The sequence below is a fragment of the Pieris brassicae genome, chromosome 8 (assembly GCF_905147105.1).
Source record: "Pieris brassicae chromosome 8, ilPieBrab1.1, whole genome shotgun sequence".
NCBI lineage: Eukaryota > Metazoa > Arthropoda > Insecta > Lepidoptera > Pieridae > Pieris > Pieris brassicae.
The window spans coordinates 8,130,163-8,151,086 of NC_059672.1; the positions used below are offsets into that span (position 1 = coordinate 8,130,163).

Genomic DNA, 20,924 nt, shown 5'->3' on the forward strand with positions numbered 1-20,924 from the left:
TCTTGTACTGTTCCAGATGCAGCCACAATACCGGCCTACTCCTTAACGTTACGAAGCCATTATATCCTTCTACCAACATACCGTTTGCCCTGGATTTCACCTATTATAATTAACTGAAGGAGGTGATAGCGATCATGCCGCAACACCTGACCTTGGTTCGCGATATTCCTAATGTATAGATTCATTTGTTGAGCAAACTATCTTGTTAGTTGCGTAGCTTTATTTCAGCTCAAAATTTTATGTCTTCTCTGTATTTATATTTTACAAATGTCCTTATTCGTGCTCAGAAACATACATAAGTCGAATGTAGAAGTTTAAGTAAGAAGTAGGCATAGGGAGTAATTGGCTGTGCCAAAAATCAATCTGGAACTGTTTAGAAAGAACACCTTTTGTATGGCAATTAAGGTAAATTATTGTAAACAATAATTTACCAAAATAATTGAAAGATCTTCCGACTAGAGTCTTTAAAAATCGACTTGGTGTATTACTTTTGGAAAAAATGTATTTTAAATTTTACTATGCAATAAGTTTGTCTTTTGTACATAGCTTAACATAGCTTTTACACATTGAAAGAAAACACTTTTTAGACGAAATCAACTCCGGGGAAATAAATACAGATACAACTTTCTCTACAGCTGTGATACTTTTTGACATTCAACACCTTTTGTCTTCAGTCACCGTGACCACGCACGCTGTAAAGCACGTGAAACGTCGGGAGTTTAAAATTATGTAAAATAATTATAAGTTTATAATTATATATAGCTTCAATCCGGTAAAAAAGTGTTTTCTTTCAATATGTAATAAGTTTTAATAAATTAGATTGTCAATCAGACAGAGGACAAAGGGGCAGTTGGGGCATGTGCAAACCGACATCCATCCTGCAACCCCAGGACGCTTAAGGCGTCTTTGAAATATTGTTTGAATCTCAATTGTCCTGAATATACTTTTGTTTAATAACCATGACGGTGTCAAATCTATGTTTAATAAATTTGAGATTACTTTTCAGTTGAAGGTTTTAACTAAATATAGTGACATAAACAAATGTTAATCTAAAACCGACGATGTAGACCGTATTACGTTTTGGACTACGGAAAAAAGTTTTGTCTGGGATATATCTAATTTCCATTTGGTAAAATTGGGTAAGCCGGTTTATCTATAAACCACTATTTAACATGTTTTTAAAGAGGGTAGGCGAACCTACGATTTTAGATAATTTTACCGTCAATCAACAATGTCCACTTAGATTTTTTGTAAAATGTATGTTTACTATAATACTTGTAACTATAGAAAATGAACTATATATGATGTGCTGATTTAGTAACCAATTTCGAGAAACGCATTTTAAAACGGTGTAGTTATCTCTTATTATTATAGACTAAAACAATCTTAATGCACTCTTTTAACTTACTCTTTCGTCTCTTACAGTAAAACTGTGATGAAAAAAACAAACGTCTTTTTCCAATAACTTCACACTGCAACACATTTACATTCTTTGTATCTTTATATATAACTGTTAAATGAATGCGAGCTGTGATCTTGTCTCGTAAAGAAAGTTCCCTCTATGTCAAGCGTTTGATCCAGGGCATATCAGCTCTATAAAACTCTTAATAATTCGTTCAGAATAAAATATAGATAGCAAACCTCTGGATCAGCCAATAGTTGAATGCTGTAGTTTGGACCATCAATGACTGGGGTTCTTCCATTAGGATCCCTCCAGAAAGCTATAGTCGGCTTAGGAAGAGCTTCTACTCGACACTCCAGGATTACAGCATCTCCTGCCGCTGCCATTGTTATTCCAGACGCCTGAATTGTAGGTACATCTGCGAAAAAGTTTTTAATGATATATTTTTTATGAAACGAAGGCGTTTCTCGTTTAATTGTGATAAAATCGGATCGTGTCATGTGTGTTGAAGATGGTGTCAATCAAAGTTAAAGCTAACACCAGCCTTCACCTATATATATTCGTGTCCCTATCATTTTAATTGTATTTTATTTAAGATTAAAAAATATATCAAATAATAAATATCCATATTAGAAATCTATTCATTTAAATACAACTTAAATTTATAACATACTCGACGGTACATCAATTCTCGATATTATATATCAAATAGTATTTATATATATGTAGCATAATTGTTAATTGTCAACTGGACGTAGTAGTCAAGTTATGTAAATACATTTTCGTTTATATCCGTCAAAGATATATTTACACAAGATTTCATTATTTTATGATTTTTAGCGCGTTAGGGATAAATGATGACAGTAAATTTTTACGTAGCGCGCGCACGCCGTCACAAAATGCCGACACCCTGAAGTTAGAATAGACAACAGTTTAATATAAAATTGTGATTGATATTAAAATAAACTTAATTTAACTAGATTATAATAATACTTTCAATGTATTAAATACCTTTTTTCCATTGTTAGTGTGATGAAGACGAAATATAAAAAATTAAAAAGATTTTTATCGCCGATTTTATCGATTGTTACGCCAAACAAGTATTACTTCTAATACGTGTACATAGGTACACACACATGTTTTTTTTTTAATTTTAAAATAAATTATAAGATGAATGATTTGGAATCTGTCCTGTATGTATTATCGGACTTACGTGAAATATTGATCTTGCGAGACGCCTGCATGGGCGTGCCGTATCCATTGTCCGCGTAGCACGATATCTGGTCCATATCACGTGTCACGTTATGAATCACAGTCACCATATGACGTGTCATCTCTTGACGGACTAGCCGACCTAAATAACAGGAAATAAATTATTGTAAACACTTTGTTATGGTTTGAAAAACTACCAGAACCTGACGACTGATAATTTTCATAAAATAAATTGAAATTTTAATTAGTATATATTTTTGAGGGCTTTGAGCAAAAATATTGTCTTAAGACTGAAAATTGGAAAGTAAACATCTTTGTCTGCTTCATTGGCATTTATGCCCGGCATGTCGATTTATATATATTGGGTACATTCCTTTCTAAAAAGAAAAACGTTTATCGTGCACCACCGCTATGTGGAAACAGCTACCCACTCAAGTATTTCCGAACCAATTCGACTTAGGATCTTTCAAGAAAAGAGTGTACCATTTTTTAAAAGGCCAATGCACTTGACAGCCCTCTGTCAATACATTGCCCAATGATAAGTTACAACTTATCATTGGATGAGCCTCCTGCCCGTTTTCCCCTGTTATACTATAAAAAAATGTCTCATAATTGGCGCAACAAAACTATTATATCAAAGTTAGTAATTTTGAAATTGTGTTTGCAGCCATTTCCTATCTAATTTGTGAGGTCGTAGTTATAGTTTTAATTAATTTCTCGTAAATTTCTGCAATTTATATTTTGTCTTAAATTTTCCCTTTTAGTATAATTTACAATGCGCTATTGAATACAGAAATGGAGCAACACAAATAGCTTTAGCTTTTAAGATAAATTGCAATTTCATTGTCACGAAATATAGTTAAATACATAAAGGTTTTAATTAGAATCGCGTTAATTAGAAGCTTTGAGAGGTCTTAAAATGTTCACAATACAGTTAATGATACCTTAGCTTAGACGAGCGTCTAGCTTTGTCGCAATAAAATTTTACGTATATTTCTTTATTTACATTTTTTTATAGAGCAGGGGCTCGTCTGATGTTAAGTGATAGTACTGTGTGTCCACAAATAATCTCAATGCCAGTGGGCTCACGAGTGCGTTGCTACCATTTAATTATATATTTAGGGGCAATTTAAATAGCTAATGCAGGGATTGGTAATCACAAACTCAAAAAACACACCAATAGCGTCTGGATAGTGATTTTTAAAAAGCTCTTCAATTTATGGATATACTTTAAAGCTTATCTCGAGATTTCAACTTTCGAAAGATGTTTGAAATATAACGCCCACATGAAAACTTTCGCTAAAGCAAACAGCAATAATTATGAAGATCTTTTGACAATTATGTTTTGACATATGTGTTAAATCAAGACCTAACTGAAACATAAAAGTCCAAATTCTTATTACGTTACACTATTATTTGACGTAACATAACACACGATATGAAGACCAAGAAATTACCTGATATGTATAATGATATCGTAGGCGTCGGTGTCCCCATGGCAATACACAGTATGGTCATGCTGGAGCCTTCCACTACTAGATTTACGGGGTTGATTGTTGGTGGCTGTAAAACAAGTGAACGTTGCAAAACTTTTTAGCTCTGAGCCTCAGATTTCTGTATCTGTTTCATGATATGTCAATCTAATAAGTAGGTCATCAGTAACCTGTGCCTGATACACGCCATCGCCTTTTTCGGTGTAAGGGATTCCGGTTTTCTCACGATGTTTTCACTGTTTAAGTGAATGTTAAATGCGCACATAGAAAAAGTCCTTTGGTGCACAGCCGGGGATCGCTCCGGAGGATCGATATCCTACGACCTCAGGGTTGAGAGTCGCACCTAGAGTAGCGCTTACTCGTATCACAGTTATATCTTGTGTCAAAAAGTTATGGGATTTGGCATAAGTTCACACGAAATCTTAGATCTGAATCCCATGCAAAACATACATTTCTCCATTTCTGCTTTTATATAAAAATTAGTATTTTAAATATTAAAATTCAAAAGCTATAAGTTCTTTTCTCACTTATACATAATAACGTCTTTAAGGCTCTCTGAAGTCTATCAATCTTACGCTAGTTTGAATAACTTAAATAATATTTGTTTCGTAACAAAGCAAGACGAAGACAAAGGTTGCTATTTGAGGCTTATAACACATCATTACTGATTTATTGATGGAGAGTTTCACGCCAGTTTTTTTCGACCGTTTACGGCCTTCATGTGAGAATAGGATAATATTTTTCGATAACAAATTATTACCATTTTTTTGAGTATTTACCTCATTTTATATGCCAAAAATGCATACATATTTAAACAAAAGCACAGTTAAGAAGTATATAATTTAAAAGCAAACAATAATTGTAGAAAAACATTTTTTTTTATAATACGAACGTCGAGTATAAGATATGATAAGTGATAACAAGAAACCAAAGTTTTTGTTGGTTTTAAGTTACTTGTTCTGTCCAAATAGAACATTTACTCATTATAGTTGCCGTTGACATATCAAGATTATTAAAAATAAATTACACAACAGCTTAAATAACTTGAGCCATCCGAGCGCTATCTAGTTCATTTATTATTATATTAGGTTAATATCTTAAAACCACTGACACGCGCCAGTGAGCAATTATTTCATTAAAACCCTCGTTATTACTTACCGCGTACATTAATGAGCGTTAAATTAAGATTAAATTGGCTTAATTTTTCTAGATTCTATAAATTATACAGAATTTTTGTGTTATAAACGATCTTTATCATTGGATTATCCTGTCAGTTAACGTGAGATTTCGCTCTGTTAATTTTTATGCAGTCTGAAAGGCATATTTAATAAGTATAATGTAATGAAATGAGTATATGTCGAGTGTTGGCCTAGAGGCTTCAGCGTGCGACTCTCATTCCTGACGTCGTAGGTTCGATCCCCGGCTGTGCACCAATGGTTCTTTTTGTATTTGCGCATTTAACATTCGCTCGAACGGTGAAGAAAAACATCGTGAGGAAACCGGCTCAGAACTAAATGGTTGTACTTATTCATTTTATATCAAATAAATATTTTATAAATGAAATCAATGTCTAATTTGGGATCACCAGTTTGTCACTAAGCACAAATTATGTATTGATTTCTGCGCTATCAATAGAAATGGTTACGTAATCTTATTTAATCCCTGAACAATTTTATAAGTATTGCCATGCGCTATAGACTTTCATCCTTTCATTATGTAAGAAACATATCTTATATGAAAGTCTTTTAATCAAAATTAAATAAATAGTGTCTATGGATTTTAATGAATAAATACAGGCTCCATGTCTAAACGTTTTAATCTATAAGTACATACCTCAACAAACGCTGGATAAGCTGGGTCGGTCCAGGCCAGTAAAGTCTCAGAAGGTAGTGAGTTTCCGGCCACGGCATGGGCTGTCACCCAGACAACATACTGCGTATTCGGTGTCAATTTCTCAAGCGTATGCGCAGGGACTGTGGTTGATATGACCGTTACGTTGCTCGTAGCCAGTTGTGATGGTGATTTGAAGAAAAGCCTGGTGAAATAAAAAGTATTGTAGGAAAAAGAAGAAAAAAGGCATTTTGCTGGATTGTGATTGTGCAACAGCAGCTCTAGTTCAACCTCTGACACGATCAGTCGATCTATATCAATGGTGCTATAACCTTTTAGGTCTGACACACAACGTCGACTTTTTGGGTCTAAAGCCGGTTTCCTCACAACGTTTTCCGTCACCGCTTACATAGACAGAAAGTCTATTGGTGCACAGCCGGGGATAGAAACCACGACCTTAGGAACTAGAGTTGCACGTTAGAACTACTAGGCTACTACTCCTCTCTTTATCACCTTCTTTATTACTTTTGTTAAATTTTCTGACCACCACTTCTCTTATGCAGATTGTCAGATTGAGATTGAAATATTTAATATTTCTCGACAAATTTAATTGAGATGACTGTTAATATTTGATTAAAGTTGCCATAACTTTAATCAGAACCTAAAGCAAGTTCCAAGTTCCTAATTAAATTAGTTCGAATGTTATTACAAGTATGTGATGCATGTCTCAATGCAGACTCGCATAGTGCATGTATGAATCGATTATTTTTGTATAACTAAATTTGAGATTGGAGAAAGAAAATACAGTATGAATTAAGTATAATTTTCCACGTTGCTCAATTGAAGTCTAATTCAATCATTTAAAAATAATATTTTGTCAGGATTTTTTGATGCACCAACAGGTTCAGACTGGACTAGATTTTAAAAGATTTTAGATTTTATTTGATATATGGGTCATGATTCTAAATAAATACTTTAGAAAAACAACAACTAATAAAATGTATAGACATTCAACGCCTTTTGTCTTCAGACACAGTGACCACGCACGCTGTAAAATTTAAATTATGTAAAGTAATTATAAGTTTATAATAATACATAGCTTAAATCCGGTAAAAAAGTGTTTTCTTTTAATATGTATAAGCTATGTTAACAAAAGACAATACTTAATGTATAGAAGTAGAAAAAGTATTTAAGCTTTTAAAAACGAAAATAACTTTTTTAATTCCATTCCATAAAAAATTTAAGACACCTTCAACCGTTGAAACTGATATAACAAGAGCGAAAAATGTTTTATGAATGTATAAACTCGCCGAAGAATTTAACGATGTCAATAAAATATGAAAAATTGTTTAATTACTTTAACTCTAACTTGGTTATGGCGTGCTTTTAACTAATTTCGTAAAAAAGAGTTTTAAGGTATATATTTATTGTACAAACTTGATGTAACTGTATTAAGTAACAGTACTAAAACTAGTAAAAAAAATATTAATTTAGCAACAGTACTTTGTTATACTTAAACAATTAATTTGTAAAACTAATTAAATTACAGTACGAAACCTAAAAAACATTATTGCTTCATCTAAAATCAATGAATATGACGCATAGATCAAAATCCTCTAAGAACCTCTTACTCCGCGTGAAACAGATACTTACGTGTAAGTTATTTTCTCGTCAGGTTGCGAGAAGAGTGGTGGCTGCCAGCTCAATGTGAGCCAGGTGGCTGAATGAGAAGACACGGAGAGAGAGTGAGGTGGGGATGGAATTCCGGTCACCTCCTTATTCACAACATCTGAATAAGAGAGTTAAATGTACTACTTGGTTCTCTCCATAGTTTAATTTTATTATTTTATATAGAACGGAAAAGCTGCTCAACTGATGTTAAGTGATAAGAGGCCTCGCCGAAAGCCAAAATTATATTGTGAAAATATAAAATTCAGAGATAGGCTTCGGAAATTGGTGGTAAAGCATCCTTCCCCTTTATAAGCGTCCTTGATATTCTGGTTAAGACATTTATCACAGACATAAGACGTGCAGCTATGTGTCTGCCTCATGTTTTGGGGGACTTTACAATGCAGTTTCTAAGAATCTTTTTTACTTCTTTTTAGTACTCATGTATGCACTTTTTTGTTATGACTCAGATTGAGTTTGCTGTGGAATGGAAGCCTGGTTATCCATATCACAGGTTCTTACCTAGCTTGGAAACCAGTCTACCAATACCTTCTCAACTGTATTGTTAGTTTCAAATGTTCTATGGGAGAAAAATAAAGAAATTTATTATTATACCTTCAGTGATGTTGAGCAACAGCATACTAGATGGTAATGATGTTCCATACTCGTTGGCTGCTACCACGAACATATGATAAGTGGAGTTTACTTCCAGACCTTCCAGACGTACTTTTGTGTCGTTAACTTGCATTTGCTAGATAATGTATCAAATAAATTAATTTCTTTTAAAAAATTATCAACTTTTATATGATCTGTCATCGTGTTTGTCATATACGTTTATATTCAATGATATCTAATAAACAGGCTTATTTATTTTATTTTTAAACAAAATCACCACATGATGTTTTGTATCGCATTGCCCGGACAACCAACGATCACTCTTTAAGCTTCGACAGTCGACAAGTTCAAGCTGTCGCGGATATGCTTAAAATTAGTTTTAAGAAAATCCGCTAATCTGCTTCATGAGCTCATACACACCTTCAGGTACATACCCTTACTTACACAACATAATACAACTCACTCTAATTAGGTATTACTTAGCTAAATGTATTGAATCTTTTTGTTTTTTCTTGGATTCAATTCCAAGAAAAAACAAAAAGATTCAGAGAGCGAGACTGGCTGCCCACAACTCAGGAATCCTAGTGTGAGGGCCAGTGCACTTTACTTTACCAAAATATCCTGTTTGTAGTGTATGGTAAAGTTTTTCTTTTCTTTTATTTTTCCTTTTGTAAAAGTTTGAACCTTTTTGTATGTATTATGTATTCCATGTTTGGGTATGTCTTTAGGATAATTATTTTATGTTACATATCATTTAAGTTAGCTGTACGAAATAAATAAATATGCCAGTAACAAAAACTTTATCTAAGTGCGATTGTTATTCTAAAATTAAAAGTAGATTCAATATCAAACGAAACAATAGTCATACGTAACAAAAAGGAAAAGTTACATTCGAAAAATCCAGCTTATATTTCCATTGTGAAGACTATTGTCCATCAAGTTCCAATTGCCCGATCTTTGTGGGTTGCAATAAAGGTTTAACGTCTGAATTTCACGCCATATTGCGTCATATTTCTAAGAATCAATCACGTTTTTAATATGTGGAAGGTCTGACTCAAGTCAAAGTTATCTAGTTCATGGCTTAGGTTACATTAATATTATCTACAATATATATTTTAATACGGCCGATAGTTTTTACGTAAAAAATTTGCTAAACTAAAAATCTGTCCCGTTTCATCACAGTGTAAAACAATTTGACAGAAAGAGACGAAACATTGTGATCATACATACTTGTCTTATCAACAATGGCGATAAAATAAATTGTATATGTTATTTTTTAAATAATTTTTATTAGTAGCATTGGTTACAATTTTTATGTTACGTACTAAAAACTGTAACGCACCTAGTTTATAAACATTTGATTATTGGGTTATATTGGTAGGCAACAAAACTACTGGACTCATTTAAAAAAGTCAGAGTTCAGACGTGTCATATGTGTGTACGGTACTTATAACGGTATATATATATAATTAACTTTTATGCACACATTGATGTCATATTATTCGATTTCAGATTTGTCGCGCGTAGTCAAGTCTGCCACAATAACTTTTAACATAAATCTGATTTACTTAACAATAAAAACTAATTTTCTATTTGATATTTCGATGTAGGTTTAGAATATTGTAAATACTAAGGTATATCACATTTTTATTATGATAATATTAAATTATATATATATATACATACTAATATAATAAGAATATATATATATATATATATATATATATATATATATATACTAATAAGATTAATCTATTTATCTATATCTAATAATAAGATTACTACACACATTTAATAAATATTTTTAATACTTACACTGTCCAATTGCAGTGTATTGAAGTAGTAGGGTTGCGAATTGTTGTCAACTTTCTGCCAATGTACGACGTAGTAGGTCGCATTAGCTCCATCTTGCGGTGGTGTCCAATCCAGGAAGAGTTTGTCATGAGAAACCACTGCATGGAGTTCCCTGGGCGGGCCGGGTAGATTACCAGTTCCTGGTAATATTAACCGATAAACAATGCTATATTATCGAAACATTTGTATACGTTTTGTCATTAGGATTTAAAGTGAGTTTTATCAAATTTTCATTTTCAGGTCAATTTATTATCTAATAATATACATCAATAGGAAAGGTTCTTAAAGTAAAGAGCTAAATACAACAGAAGACCATAAGAATGAAAACAAACATTTTGTTTGATTTAATTAAGAATGCACTTATTTTCCTAGCCTATTAATTTTTATAGAGATATATTTAGTTTGTTACTTATTATATATTTCATATGTATAATTTAAAAAGTATACCTTCTTCAAAGCATTGCACAATATTTCCAATATATGAGACGCAGGTGTTGACGCCACCCCGATATGCACCTGCGCAGACTCCACGACAAGATGGCGGCACACCGCGACGTGCGCAACACGCTTCGTGATTCCGACCTAGACAAGGTTTGTTTTAGCGCCAACACATTTCCACAAGTTAACTTTTTAAATTGGGAATATAATCAAGGAACATACAAATGTTTGTACACAACTTCTAGCACTATGATTAAAGTATGGATTTTATGTAGTATAGAAGCGTTAGTGGTTTGTTGTCCGACTCAATCGAAAGGTTATGCGGTCAAAACTCGACCGTGCTAATAATTTTATTGTATACGCAACAACTTCTCTAATATATTAATAATAGTCGTCGTATATTAAATTCAGATTTAAGTAAGGAACATACCTCCAGCACCACAGCGAAGTAATTTGTGGAACTCCTGCGCACAGAGCGGTGCGAGCTTCCTCAAATCGGACATCTTGGCGTCGTATGAACAGAGAGACATGCAGACAGTAGCTACTTGGACTTTCGCACAGCACTGTGTCACATTGTACGCGTTTCCTACTTCCACTTCTTCTTCTATAGCCTGTACATAGATTTAAAATAGAATATAAAAAAAATATTAGGTCCTTCTTTTAAGAAGTCAACTTTCACGTAGCTCACTCGGAATAATGTAAAATTGAAAGTTTCAATATTTGTACATATGTCATCACCATGTTTCTACATAATAATTTAGTTTCCTGCTGCGTTGTGTTTTGACTATGCGCCTATTTTCTTTTATTTTTCGCCCCACGAAGTTGGAGGAACAGATATATTTATATATAAATATCCTTTAATTATATTATGATATCTGTGTTTGAAATTTGTTTAATGTCAAAATTCCAATCAACTAAAGTTGATACTTACAACACTCTGAGTCCTAAATATTAGCCTTGGTGATGCTTCACCCAATCCGTATTCGTTGACAGCTTCAACATAAATCTCATAATCTGTGTTGGATTCTAAATCTTCCAATATGTAAGGTGACTGGACCTATAAATGAAAATAAAAAGTTCACGTATTTGTAGTTGTTAGTATTCCGCTTCCGCGGATTCTCCAAATTTAGCCCCTAGTGACTTTTCCTGTTCTCCAAACGTTCACAACGCTCACTGGACATAAATTTTGAGCTAATAAAGAGGAAATCGAAACTGAAACCTTGGTGATTTTGAGGCTAATGGCAAATCGTATTATAAAAATGGTTATCCAGAAGAATATATCCAGAAGTTTATATATTCTCTGCAGTTGAATTATTTCGTTTGCGTGATTCAGGGTCGTGAACATGAACTGGCTAGTAGATAGAAAAGTTGTAAACTGTAATAAAACCAATATGGTCCTATGAATCTCTGGGGGTTAAAAAGTTGCTCTAATATCGAAATTCTATAGCGGCTGCATAACAAAAATCTGCGAAATATAAGCGGTGCGCCATGGATAACACGAAATACTGAAGTCTATACATTTGGGAATTGCCACTGTTGAAGAAAACATGAGAAGAGTATTGTCTTTTGTTAACATAGCTTTTACACATTTTAAGAAAACACCCTTTTTATACTTTTTATGTTTTTATAAGTTTATAATAATAATTCATAGCTTCAATCCGGTAAAAAAAGTGTTTTGTTTAAACATCAGAAGAGATCAACCGAACAATACATCAACCGTCAACCGCTTCTTGGAACAAATTATTGCATTTGCGTTCGTAATTACAAATAAATAAAATCTGATAAAAGCCAAGAGAGTGATTGCAGATGGTTCAAAAATGATCCAGGGTCATGATGTCATGACATCATCGTACAGATATGTAGCTATCGTTACAAATGTTGGACACATAGAAGTCGGTTTTTGTCTTCTCTACCAACAACTCGCTGTGGAACAACTCTAGTCCTCAGCATAATGCTGAGCCAGGGCCAATTACAACCACAGCACACACGCATTACACAATTAAACCTTTTTCTTTTAAAAAAATGTTATCTCTTTATTATTTTTTTGATTATTGTTATTTTATGTGTTTACAGCTGTGTGTTTTGTTAGTAATAAATGTTATGTCAATAAAAAGCAACAAATCTTACCGCATCTATCGTCCTGTAATCGTCCTCCAGTTGTAATGCTTTGAAGTGTAAGTTATAAAACTGTACAGTATCAGCTAATGCCGCGGGCGCAGACCAATGGACGACTGCGTAATCAGTGTCGATGTTTGTAAGGTGGAGTTTGGTTGGGGGCCCTGGGAGGACCCCGTAGCCTTGCAGGAGGCAGTTGGTGTAGCCAGACATGAAGCGTAGACATCTGAAGGAATTCGGCTAACTTTAGTACAGATGGCTTATACGTTTCCGAATTAAATACTGAATTTAATTCGATTCAATGTTTGACTTTATCATTCTACTCACGATCCGTCAACTTTTAAAATCTTTACTGGTTGTTTCAATGTAATTTTGTTGATACAAAAGATATAAATAAGTAATATAATCTTTTAAATTACTGTGATGTCAATCAAAAGTATATTTTTGGAATGATTAATCAACGTCGATATCTCTGACTAAATATATAGATATCCAGAGCTTGATATATTCGTTAGCGGGCTGATCAATTTTAAAAAAAGGCATTGCTTATTGCCTATCTGATACCTAATGCAAAATATGACTATTTTATGTTTTAATTTTATTCTAACACTTGTGTTTTCGATACTTGTCATATTTTTTAAAATAGCTTGTAAAATATATTGTAGATAAAGCTTTATGTATGATGTATTTAATAAATAAACCTCATGTTAAATTAATATTACAATTGGTTTTAGTCCGACATAATTTAATAATTTCTTTGCTTAATTAACTAATGTAGTTTGCAAACCTTACTTAGTACAATTTAAATTAAAAAAATTAAAATAAAACTTACTTAAAGTGGTTGAAATCCAGATTAGTAATATTTCCACTACACAAAGCGAGACAGGTGTCGGGTAGACCCCGAGACCTGCAGCAGGGCGTGTGGTCCATGCCATTCGCGAGACACCCGAACGTGACTCCAGCCCATGGGGCACAGATCATCAAATCTGTCACCTGTAACTAATGATTAGAATAGCTCTGCTGGTGATGAGTGCGTTAGCCACAAATGATGTGCAATTATGATAGGTGATGTTAACACAAACATATAACACAGATGTGGTGTATTATTGTTCTAAATATGTTTTCTTTTAAAGTTTGATTAATTTGTTTTGAATGCATGAAAGGTCTTATTAACAAACTAAAAGGTGTATTTATCAATTTGTAAGTGTATTTAGAATCTTTAGAAGTGTCTATATATACAAATAATATAGTTAAAAAGTAAAATGGCGCTACAACTACCAGACACAATAATAAATTCGCTTTTATATCATGAAGAAGTTCAAAGTATCCATAATACTAGTATATATTAAATACATTATTTAAATAAATAATAAGCTTTTAGGCCGAATAGACTTGGAAAGACGTTTTTTCAACAAAAATAGTGGTACGAATATCCATATCAATTAATAAAACTGTAACCAACAAATAGAAGCCAATTTAAAAATGAAACATTATCAACCTGTCCACAGCAGTCCCTACCGGAAGCAAGAATTAAAATTTTGAAACGATTTTCGTAGTTGAGTTTTACTCAAATGAATGAAAATTTACGTTACCGTTTTTACAATAAATATAAAATATTTAGCATATTTTCATTATTTATTCAATTTAATTCTTAAAAATATTGTATTGTCACTTATAAAATTTGAAAGATATTTCATAAATAAATTACAGTTAAGTTATTAATTTATTAAGATACCATCTTCGTATATTCCATAAAATAAATTAATTTATTAAGTTTTTAATACATTATTTAATAAAATAAATCATTGGCGTTAGGTGAACTGCCTTCAGTGCCTGACGCAGACCGTTGACTTTTTGGGTCTAAGGCAAGCCGGTTTCCTCACGATGTTCGAGGGAATGTTAAATGCGCGCATACACAGAAAATCCATTGGTGCGTGCTAAAGCCACTAGGCCAACACTGCTCATATTATTACCAACAGATATATATAATGTATGTTTAATACATATTTCGGATATTTGGACTCGATGAAAATAGTTTTCATTGGGGGGCAATAATTATCGAAATGTTTTCTAGAAACGTCATGTTTTTTTTTAGTCTTAAACTTTCTAAAGATATTTTATTTTTCCAATATTTTTCTTCTCATTTTTAATTATTATTATTATGTAAATACTCTTTATGTAGTTTAAATATATTATTTATTAGAAATTAACACACGTCACTTAATTATGTATGTCATAAAAGCATAAATAAAAAAATTTAAGACACAGAAAAATAAACACATTTACGTTAACCGCCCATAAAAAGCATAGAACTTTACTATGATAATAAGTGATACTTAAACATTTACGTCGTTCAATTGACGAAATTACAGTCATGAAACATTTATTGGCCATTAAAAATATGTTAGAGAATGTTTCATTTAGATTATGACCGAATAAAATAGAATTTTACTATAAAGAATATAACTATTTTAAGAACCTATTGAAAGTGTAATTACTTGTGTTGAGAATAAAAGCATCCAATACCAATATACAGGGCGTCCCAAAGTTATAGGACATGAAGGGAAAGTACGTCAAATATAATGAAATATATGCTATACAAAAAGCGATACGAGTACGTGGGCAAGTTACAAACAGAATTGTGCCATATATATCTAATTTTCACCATAAAATTATAAGAAAATCAACAGGCAGCGGACTCATTAAAAGATCGGCGATTTGTGTAAGACAAGTTCAATTTTGAACATTTATTTAATTAATTTACAAAAAATAACCTCTTAATTGACTAGTAGTCTAGACTGGTAGTCTCATGTATGTTTTTAATTTGATTAAATTAATTAATTAATCACGCTGTTGCCTTCTTTTAAAATACTATGTTGCTTAAGAAAAGTTATTAGTTTTTTGCTATTGGCATCATAAAAGTAGGGGTGTTTTTTTTACATTTTAGTCGGTTCGATTCCCAGACGAGGTATTTTTAGAAAGTCTTTGGATGCAGAAATAATAACTTAAAAATAACATAAAGTCTTCTTTCAGTAAATTACCTTATCTACAATATTTAAGGTACTTTCCCTTCATGTCCCATAACTTTGGGACGCCCTGTATATTAGCTCTTGTACACACAAATACAATACCTGGAGAACTAAGTCTTATGACAGATTTACTAAATAAATTTTTATAATTCATAACAGCACCACTCTGATAATAATCACTCCATTTGAAATAATTGTAACTCATTTTTATCGATAGAAAACGATTGTGTTAATAGTTCATAAAAAACGACTCTGAGTTTGGCTGTCAGGATTTATAAATACCAATAGCAAATCCGAAAAAATTGTGTATTTAATAGAAATAACTTTTCATTAGTTAATCTTTACATCAGATCAAATAGATTTATAAACTTACACCTATCTCAAAGGTTTTGGTGGGGTCGCAGAGTTTGTCAACGCACCCATAATGGTTGATGCCCGCTGCCAGACAACAGCTTTTAACGTCTGGAAGTTTCGGAGCTGCAGCTACTGCTGTCGGCTTCATTTTGCCAGGTGTAAGAGTTAAAGACCTTAAAAACAAAATGTATGAATTTCTTGACAAAAACGTTTAGCGACGCAAATCTACATCAATTGAAATTTATTAATAACAGTTAGTACACGTAATACATTATTATAACTATCCATGGCTTAGTTCATGCGCTATACACATTATATAGTCATAAATTTCTATATCTGGGAGAAAGCAAACGTTTTTTCTGCTGAATAAAAAATCAACAGGCCAGAACGAACGTATGGACGTGTTGACACACGTGTAACGTTGGCTTGGAGCCAAGTGAATTGCCGGCCTTTAAAAAAATTAAATAAATCAGTGGAGCTACAACCTTTTAAGGTTACCTGGGCCTTAGATTTCTGTATTTATTTCATGATCATTTGTCAATATAATAGGCAAATACCTATTTGTCTTACGCCTGAAAATCACCTGATTCAAGATCAAGATTGATCAAGCCGGTTTTCTCACGATGTCTTCCTTCACCGTTCGAGCGAATGTTAAATGCAAAGCCGGGGATAGACCCTTCGACCACAGGGATGAGAGTCGCACGCTGAAGCCACTAGGCCAACACTGCTGCTATATTTTTATACCTATAGTATTCTTACCTGACACTATAACTCGGCAGACTCGATCCATGGATATTATACGACGTTACTGTGATTTCATACATTGTAAAGGGTAGCAAATCGTTTAACGCTAAAAAGTTCTTCTCTTTAGACACTTTGATGATGGTGAATGTCCCCATTTTCATTGTATTGTTTTTGATTGAGCTCTCTGAGGGGTCTATTAAGTGGGCATCAAATGATCTCAATGTTGTAACATTTACTACATATTCCGTGACCGTATCTGTGTTCTCTGTTGGTGGACTCCAGGATACATTCAGCTGTTTCTCGCTTATCGGCTCAACTTCGACGTCTTCTGGTGGGCTTGGGAGGAGTTCTGGAAAACCAAATGTTACGGTAATAAACACACCAGCATTTAAGCTGCAACATGTCGCTTGCCTCGGGGAGCAAACTTGTCTGTTTTAATAATCTCATTTTTAACTTCCTTGGGTGAAACTATAACTGTAATTTTTTCAGAATTTTTGTAAAATTTATTTTAGAAAAACACACAATGTTAGTAATACTCGTTTACCTAATTTCTGTTTCCTGAAATAGTAACAACCATTAAGATGTAATCCAACCATAAGTCATTAAACGGGAGACTATGTTTACACGATAATAATGAAAAATACAATTTATTACGTAAGTTAATTAAGCATTTAAATAAAAAAAAATAAACAAATAATTTATGACAGGTATATGTTGTGACAAAATTCATCTATCATTAGTCACCACACTAGGGAGTCCCTGTTTGGTAACTGGATAACAATTATTCCGTGTTATATTATACAGTTTTTTTATGTAGTTCGACTGTTACATCTAATCAAACAAAAGTCGTATAAGATATTAGTATGCGTGAATTTATGAGTGTGTGCGCGCATGTATTTGATAGTGTAGCTAAGAGTTGAATAGACGTACATACACAGCGCATACATAAGCGTAAGCGTGTGTCTGTGTTAGTTTTTGTTGCCTCAGAATAATGCCAATTTGTAAAACGTATTTTTATCAGACCTATATGTTTCTGTTTTAAATCATAACATAAATAAATATAATAAATACGGGTCCAAATCGAAAAGATTTATATCCCTTAAAATATCAAAGATAACAGACGAATTCGTAGATGATTTTAACAAAACCTTACCTATGCCTTCTACAATACAGGCTAGAGTCCTCTCCATATAGGATGCGCAAGAGTAGTGCGTTTTTATATTATCTGTAACAGGCGTGAACTCTCCACGACACACATCCTGGCAGATATCTGGTACTTTCTCCTGAATACAGCATGGTACGTGGTTTCTACCGTCTGCCATACATCTAAAAATAATAAATATATATTGTGATACGCCCAGTATAAGCATTTTGGTACCAACAACTTTGATGTACACACGATGATGAAAAAATCATGGAGCAGTGATGAGAAGGGAGGTGCAATGAGTCAGCTCCTGCCTCCTTTTAAAAAGTATGCAATTGGTGATTTCAAAGCTTTTCGAGTCTCTCTCATGTATATGATAAAGATTTGCGACTTAACGGTAAATATTTTTTTTCTGATGTACATAAATGTACAATACTGTATGAAAAAGTAATAGTAGTTCTTTTAATTAATTTGCGATATTTGTTTTAAAATAAGTTTGATGATTAGCTATTTTAAAAGAGTACCGAGAGTTGTTTACTCCAGCTTTTTCTCTCGGCCTACATCCTCTGTCTTCTTTGCCGATGAGTTGGAATGTCTACTTATTTAAATTTAATGACGTGTATAAGTGGTGCTTGTATCTTATGTTCCATAATAAACATGCACATAACAGCACAGTTCATGCTTATTATTTAATCGACAATTCAGACACACAAACATATTATTAATCGTTTATAATTCTTACTTGACAATAGATGGGAAGTCAGGTTGACAGGTTTCCGGATCCTGTCCGGTTCCTTCTAGAATTGTCTGGATGCTGCAGAATCCTAGACAACCCCGTGATACATTCGCGTTGACGCAACAATCTGTGTAGTTGTGGGCTAAGGCTAGGGTCGAGAGAGTTGGATTGTTTGCTGCGTATTGGTCAGTTGTGTTTTGAGCTTCGGGAGGAGTGAGCCCTCGTGAAATAACTGGAAATGAGAAAATATATAGAACATTGAAACATGCATACTCAAAGCAGCTGCCTATTCTTTGTTTCTTGTTTGTCTGTTAAATTTATAAATATCGGTATAAGATAAGCTATATTCAATTGCATAATAAATTTAAAAAATAGTGGACCCGGCAGACGTTGACCTGCATGATATTTCAAGTGATTAGGATATTAAACAAAGTATTAAAGTACCCACTGAAGCGCCATCTGCCGGGCTAATTCGTGAATCTAAACACAACAACGCTTACAAAAACATTCATTCAAATAGGTCCGTTTAAGAGAAGTTCAGTGACCATACTCAATATCTTTATATATAGAATTACATAAAGATATGGAGCTTTGCAAGGAAGGTATGTCTTTTTCTAGTATTCAATATGTTTCATTTATATTATAGGTCGGGCAGTTTCTCATTTAGCCGGGTGGGAAGAATGAAACATTAAATATTTATTTATATTTTATTCGTTTACAGCTTTACTAAAAAAACGTGTCGATATGGGTTAGACACGAATTAACAACGAAAAAGAGGGTTTTTTAGGTATTCATGTTTAATTTTGTTTTAAAGTTGTATTAAAAAAACACTGACATCTATGTCTACTCCAGAGCCTGGTCCCTGGAAAAGTCCGTGTTTGGTTTTATTTCAAATTGTTCATATAAAATATATACAAAATATTCATAGCCATATATATAAAGCTTGACGGTACCTGAGAGTCTGTGGAAACTTCTCACGGGAGGCTGTGTGTTCAGTTCACACGTGTACAGACCCGCGTCCGAGGACTTTGCTGATTTTATCACTAGCGCCCAAACGTCTCCACCTTTGCGTATACCGGGACCTTGGAGGGGCTCATCCGCTATTAAAGTTAAAATATTGTTAAAACAAAAGGTAATCAAAAATAATTATGATGTCGAAATCCCGTATATCTCAGATTGGATCCGTTTTTTTGATAATTTTTATTTTTCATACACAAGTCGGTGACCAGCCTTACGTGCCTGATACATTTGTTGGATTAAGACATGTCAGTTTTCTCATGATGTTTGCCTTCACCGTAGGAGGACGGTTAATCGCTCACATACACAGAAAAATCCATTGGTGCACAGCAGTGATTCGAACGCACGACCAGGGAGTACTCTTCCCTAGTCCTGCGTTCGACCTAATAAAATATACAGTTTTTTTTGTTAGTTAAGACTTTTTCATCTAACAGATATTTTCTGGTATATATGGATGGTTCGGTGGCCATAATAATTCCTGTGTACATACTTCTATTTCTATATATCTTTAACAAGACGAAAGTACACAATTGTCGTAAGGATATGGAGAAATTATATTAGTTTGGGAACAATAAGAAAGATTAGACTGATAACCTACTGATACTTCGCTATACAATAGTCACAAAACGCGCAAAACACTTACTAGAGAATTATAAAATTGAGAACGTAACTACTAAAAAGTATAATTGGCAAAAAGGTATGTCACACAATCCGAGTGAAACAAATCAGTAAATCAAGAATTGTAACGGTCGGCCTAGTTAAAATATATTAGATCACTCTCATAATAATTTATAAAACTAAAATTTTGTATTTCGTACTGACTCAGTGTTTGAAATAGTCTTACAGTCATCATGCAGAACATTGATCCTATCGTCTCTCGTGACCCTGACTCCACCAGCAGTCAGAAGCAGTGAATCCCTGGCGCGCCTCCAAAGCACTGGTTTTCCCCTGGCACCAAGTACCACGCAGGTGAGAAGAGCGTCCTCGCCGCTCCTCACAGCCACAGTACCAGCGGGTGCCTTCATCCAGGCTTCTCCGGGGTCCTCATCATCAGAACTTGATGCTGTCGCGCTTCCTATTGATTCTTTGGTATCTGTAAATAATAAATAATTAATAAATTGACGAAGTCGTAATAGATATTTTTCGTCTAATGTATATAACGAAGCAAAGTATTACTTTTTATACTAAAAATACAGGATTATATTCAAGATAAAAGTGCTTGGAAACATGCTGGTCCTTCTACATAGGACAATCAAAGTAGACAAAATATTTT

General features: G+C 33.3%; 1 protein-coding gene across 2 annotated transcripts in view; it reads right to left on the reverse strand.

Moving 5' to 3' along the window:
- LOC123712729 (Ig-like and fibronectin type-III domain-containing protein 1) overlaps nucleotides 1-20,924 on the reverse strand; it is a 138,470-nt gene that overhangs the window by 10,787 nt on the left and 106,759 nt on the right. The window contains exons 5-22 of one of the 2 annotated variants that reach the window (XM_045665954.1): nucleotides 20,496-20,744; nucleotides 19,588-19,734; nucleotides 18,641-18,866; nucleotides 17,908-18,080; nucleotides 16,770-17,103; nucleotides 16,030-16,183; nucleotides 13,460-13,620; nucleotides 12,640-12,853; nucleotides 11,444-11,569; nucleotides 10,943-11,123; nucleotides 10,522-10,656; nucleotides 10,036-10,214; nucleotides 8,221-8,356; nucleotides 7,591-7,726; nucleotides 5,941-6,142; nucleotides 4,072-4,177; nucleotides 2,616-2,756; nucleotides 1,642-1,820 (exon numbers count right to left, since the gene is read on the reverse strand). In XM_045665954.1, coding sequence (XP_045521910.1) covers nucleotides 1,642-1,820; nucleotides 2,616-2,756; nucleotides 4,072-4,177; nucleotides 5,941-6,142; nucleotides 7,591-7,726; nucleotides 8,221-8,356; nucleotides 10,036-10,214; nucleotides 10,522-10,656; nucleotides 10,943-11,123; nucleotides 11,444-11,569; nucleotides 12,640-12,853; nucleotides 13,460-13,620; nucleotides 16,030-16,183; nucleotides 16,770-17,103; nucleotides 17,908-18,080; nucleotides 18,641-18,866; nucleotides 19,588-19,734; nucleotides 20,496-20,744 — 3,179 coding nt within the window. Of the gene's footprint in view, nucleotides 1-1,641; nucleotides 1,821-2,615; nucleotides 2,757-4,071; nucleotides 4,178-5,940; nucleotides 6,143-7,590; nucleotides 7,727-8,220; nucleotides 8,357-10,035; nucleotides 10,215-10,521; nucleotides 10,657-10,942; nucleotides 11,124-11,443; nucleotides 11,570-12,639; nucleotides 12,854-13,459; nucleotides 13,627-16,029; nucleotides 16,184-16,769; nucleotides 17,104-17,907; nucleotides 18,081-18,640; nucleotides 18,867-19,587; nucleotides 19,735-20,495; nucleotides 20,745-20,924 lie in introns of both variants that reach the window. The other variant, XM_045665953.1, reaches the window with a different exon arrangement.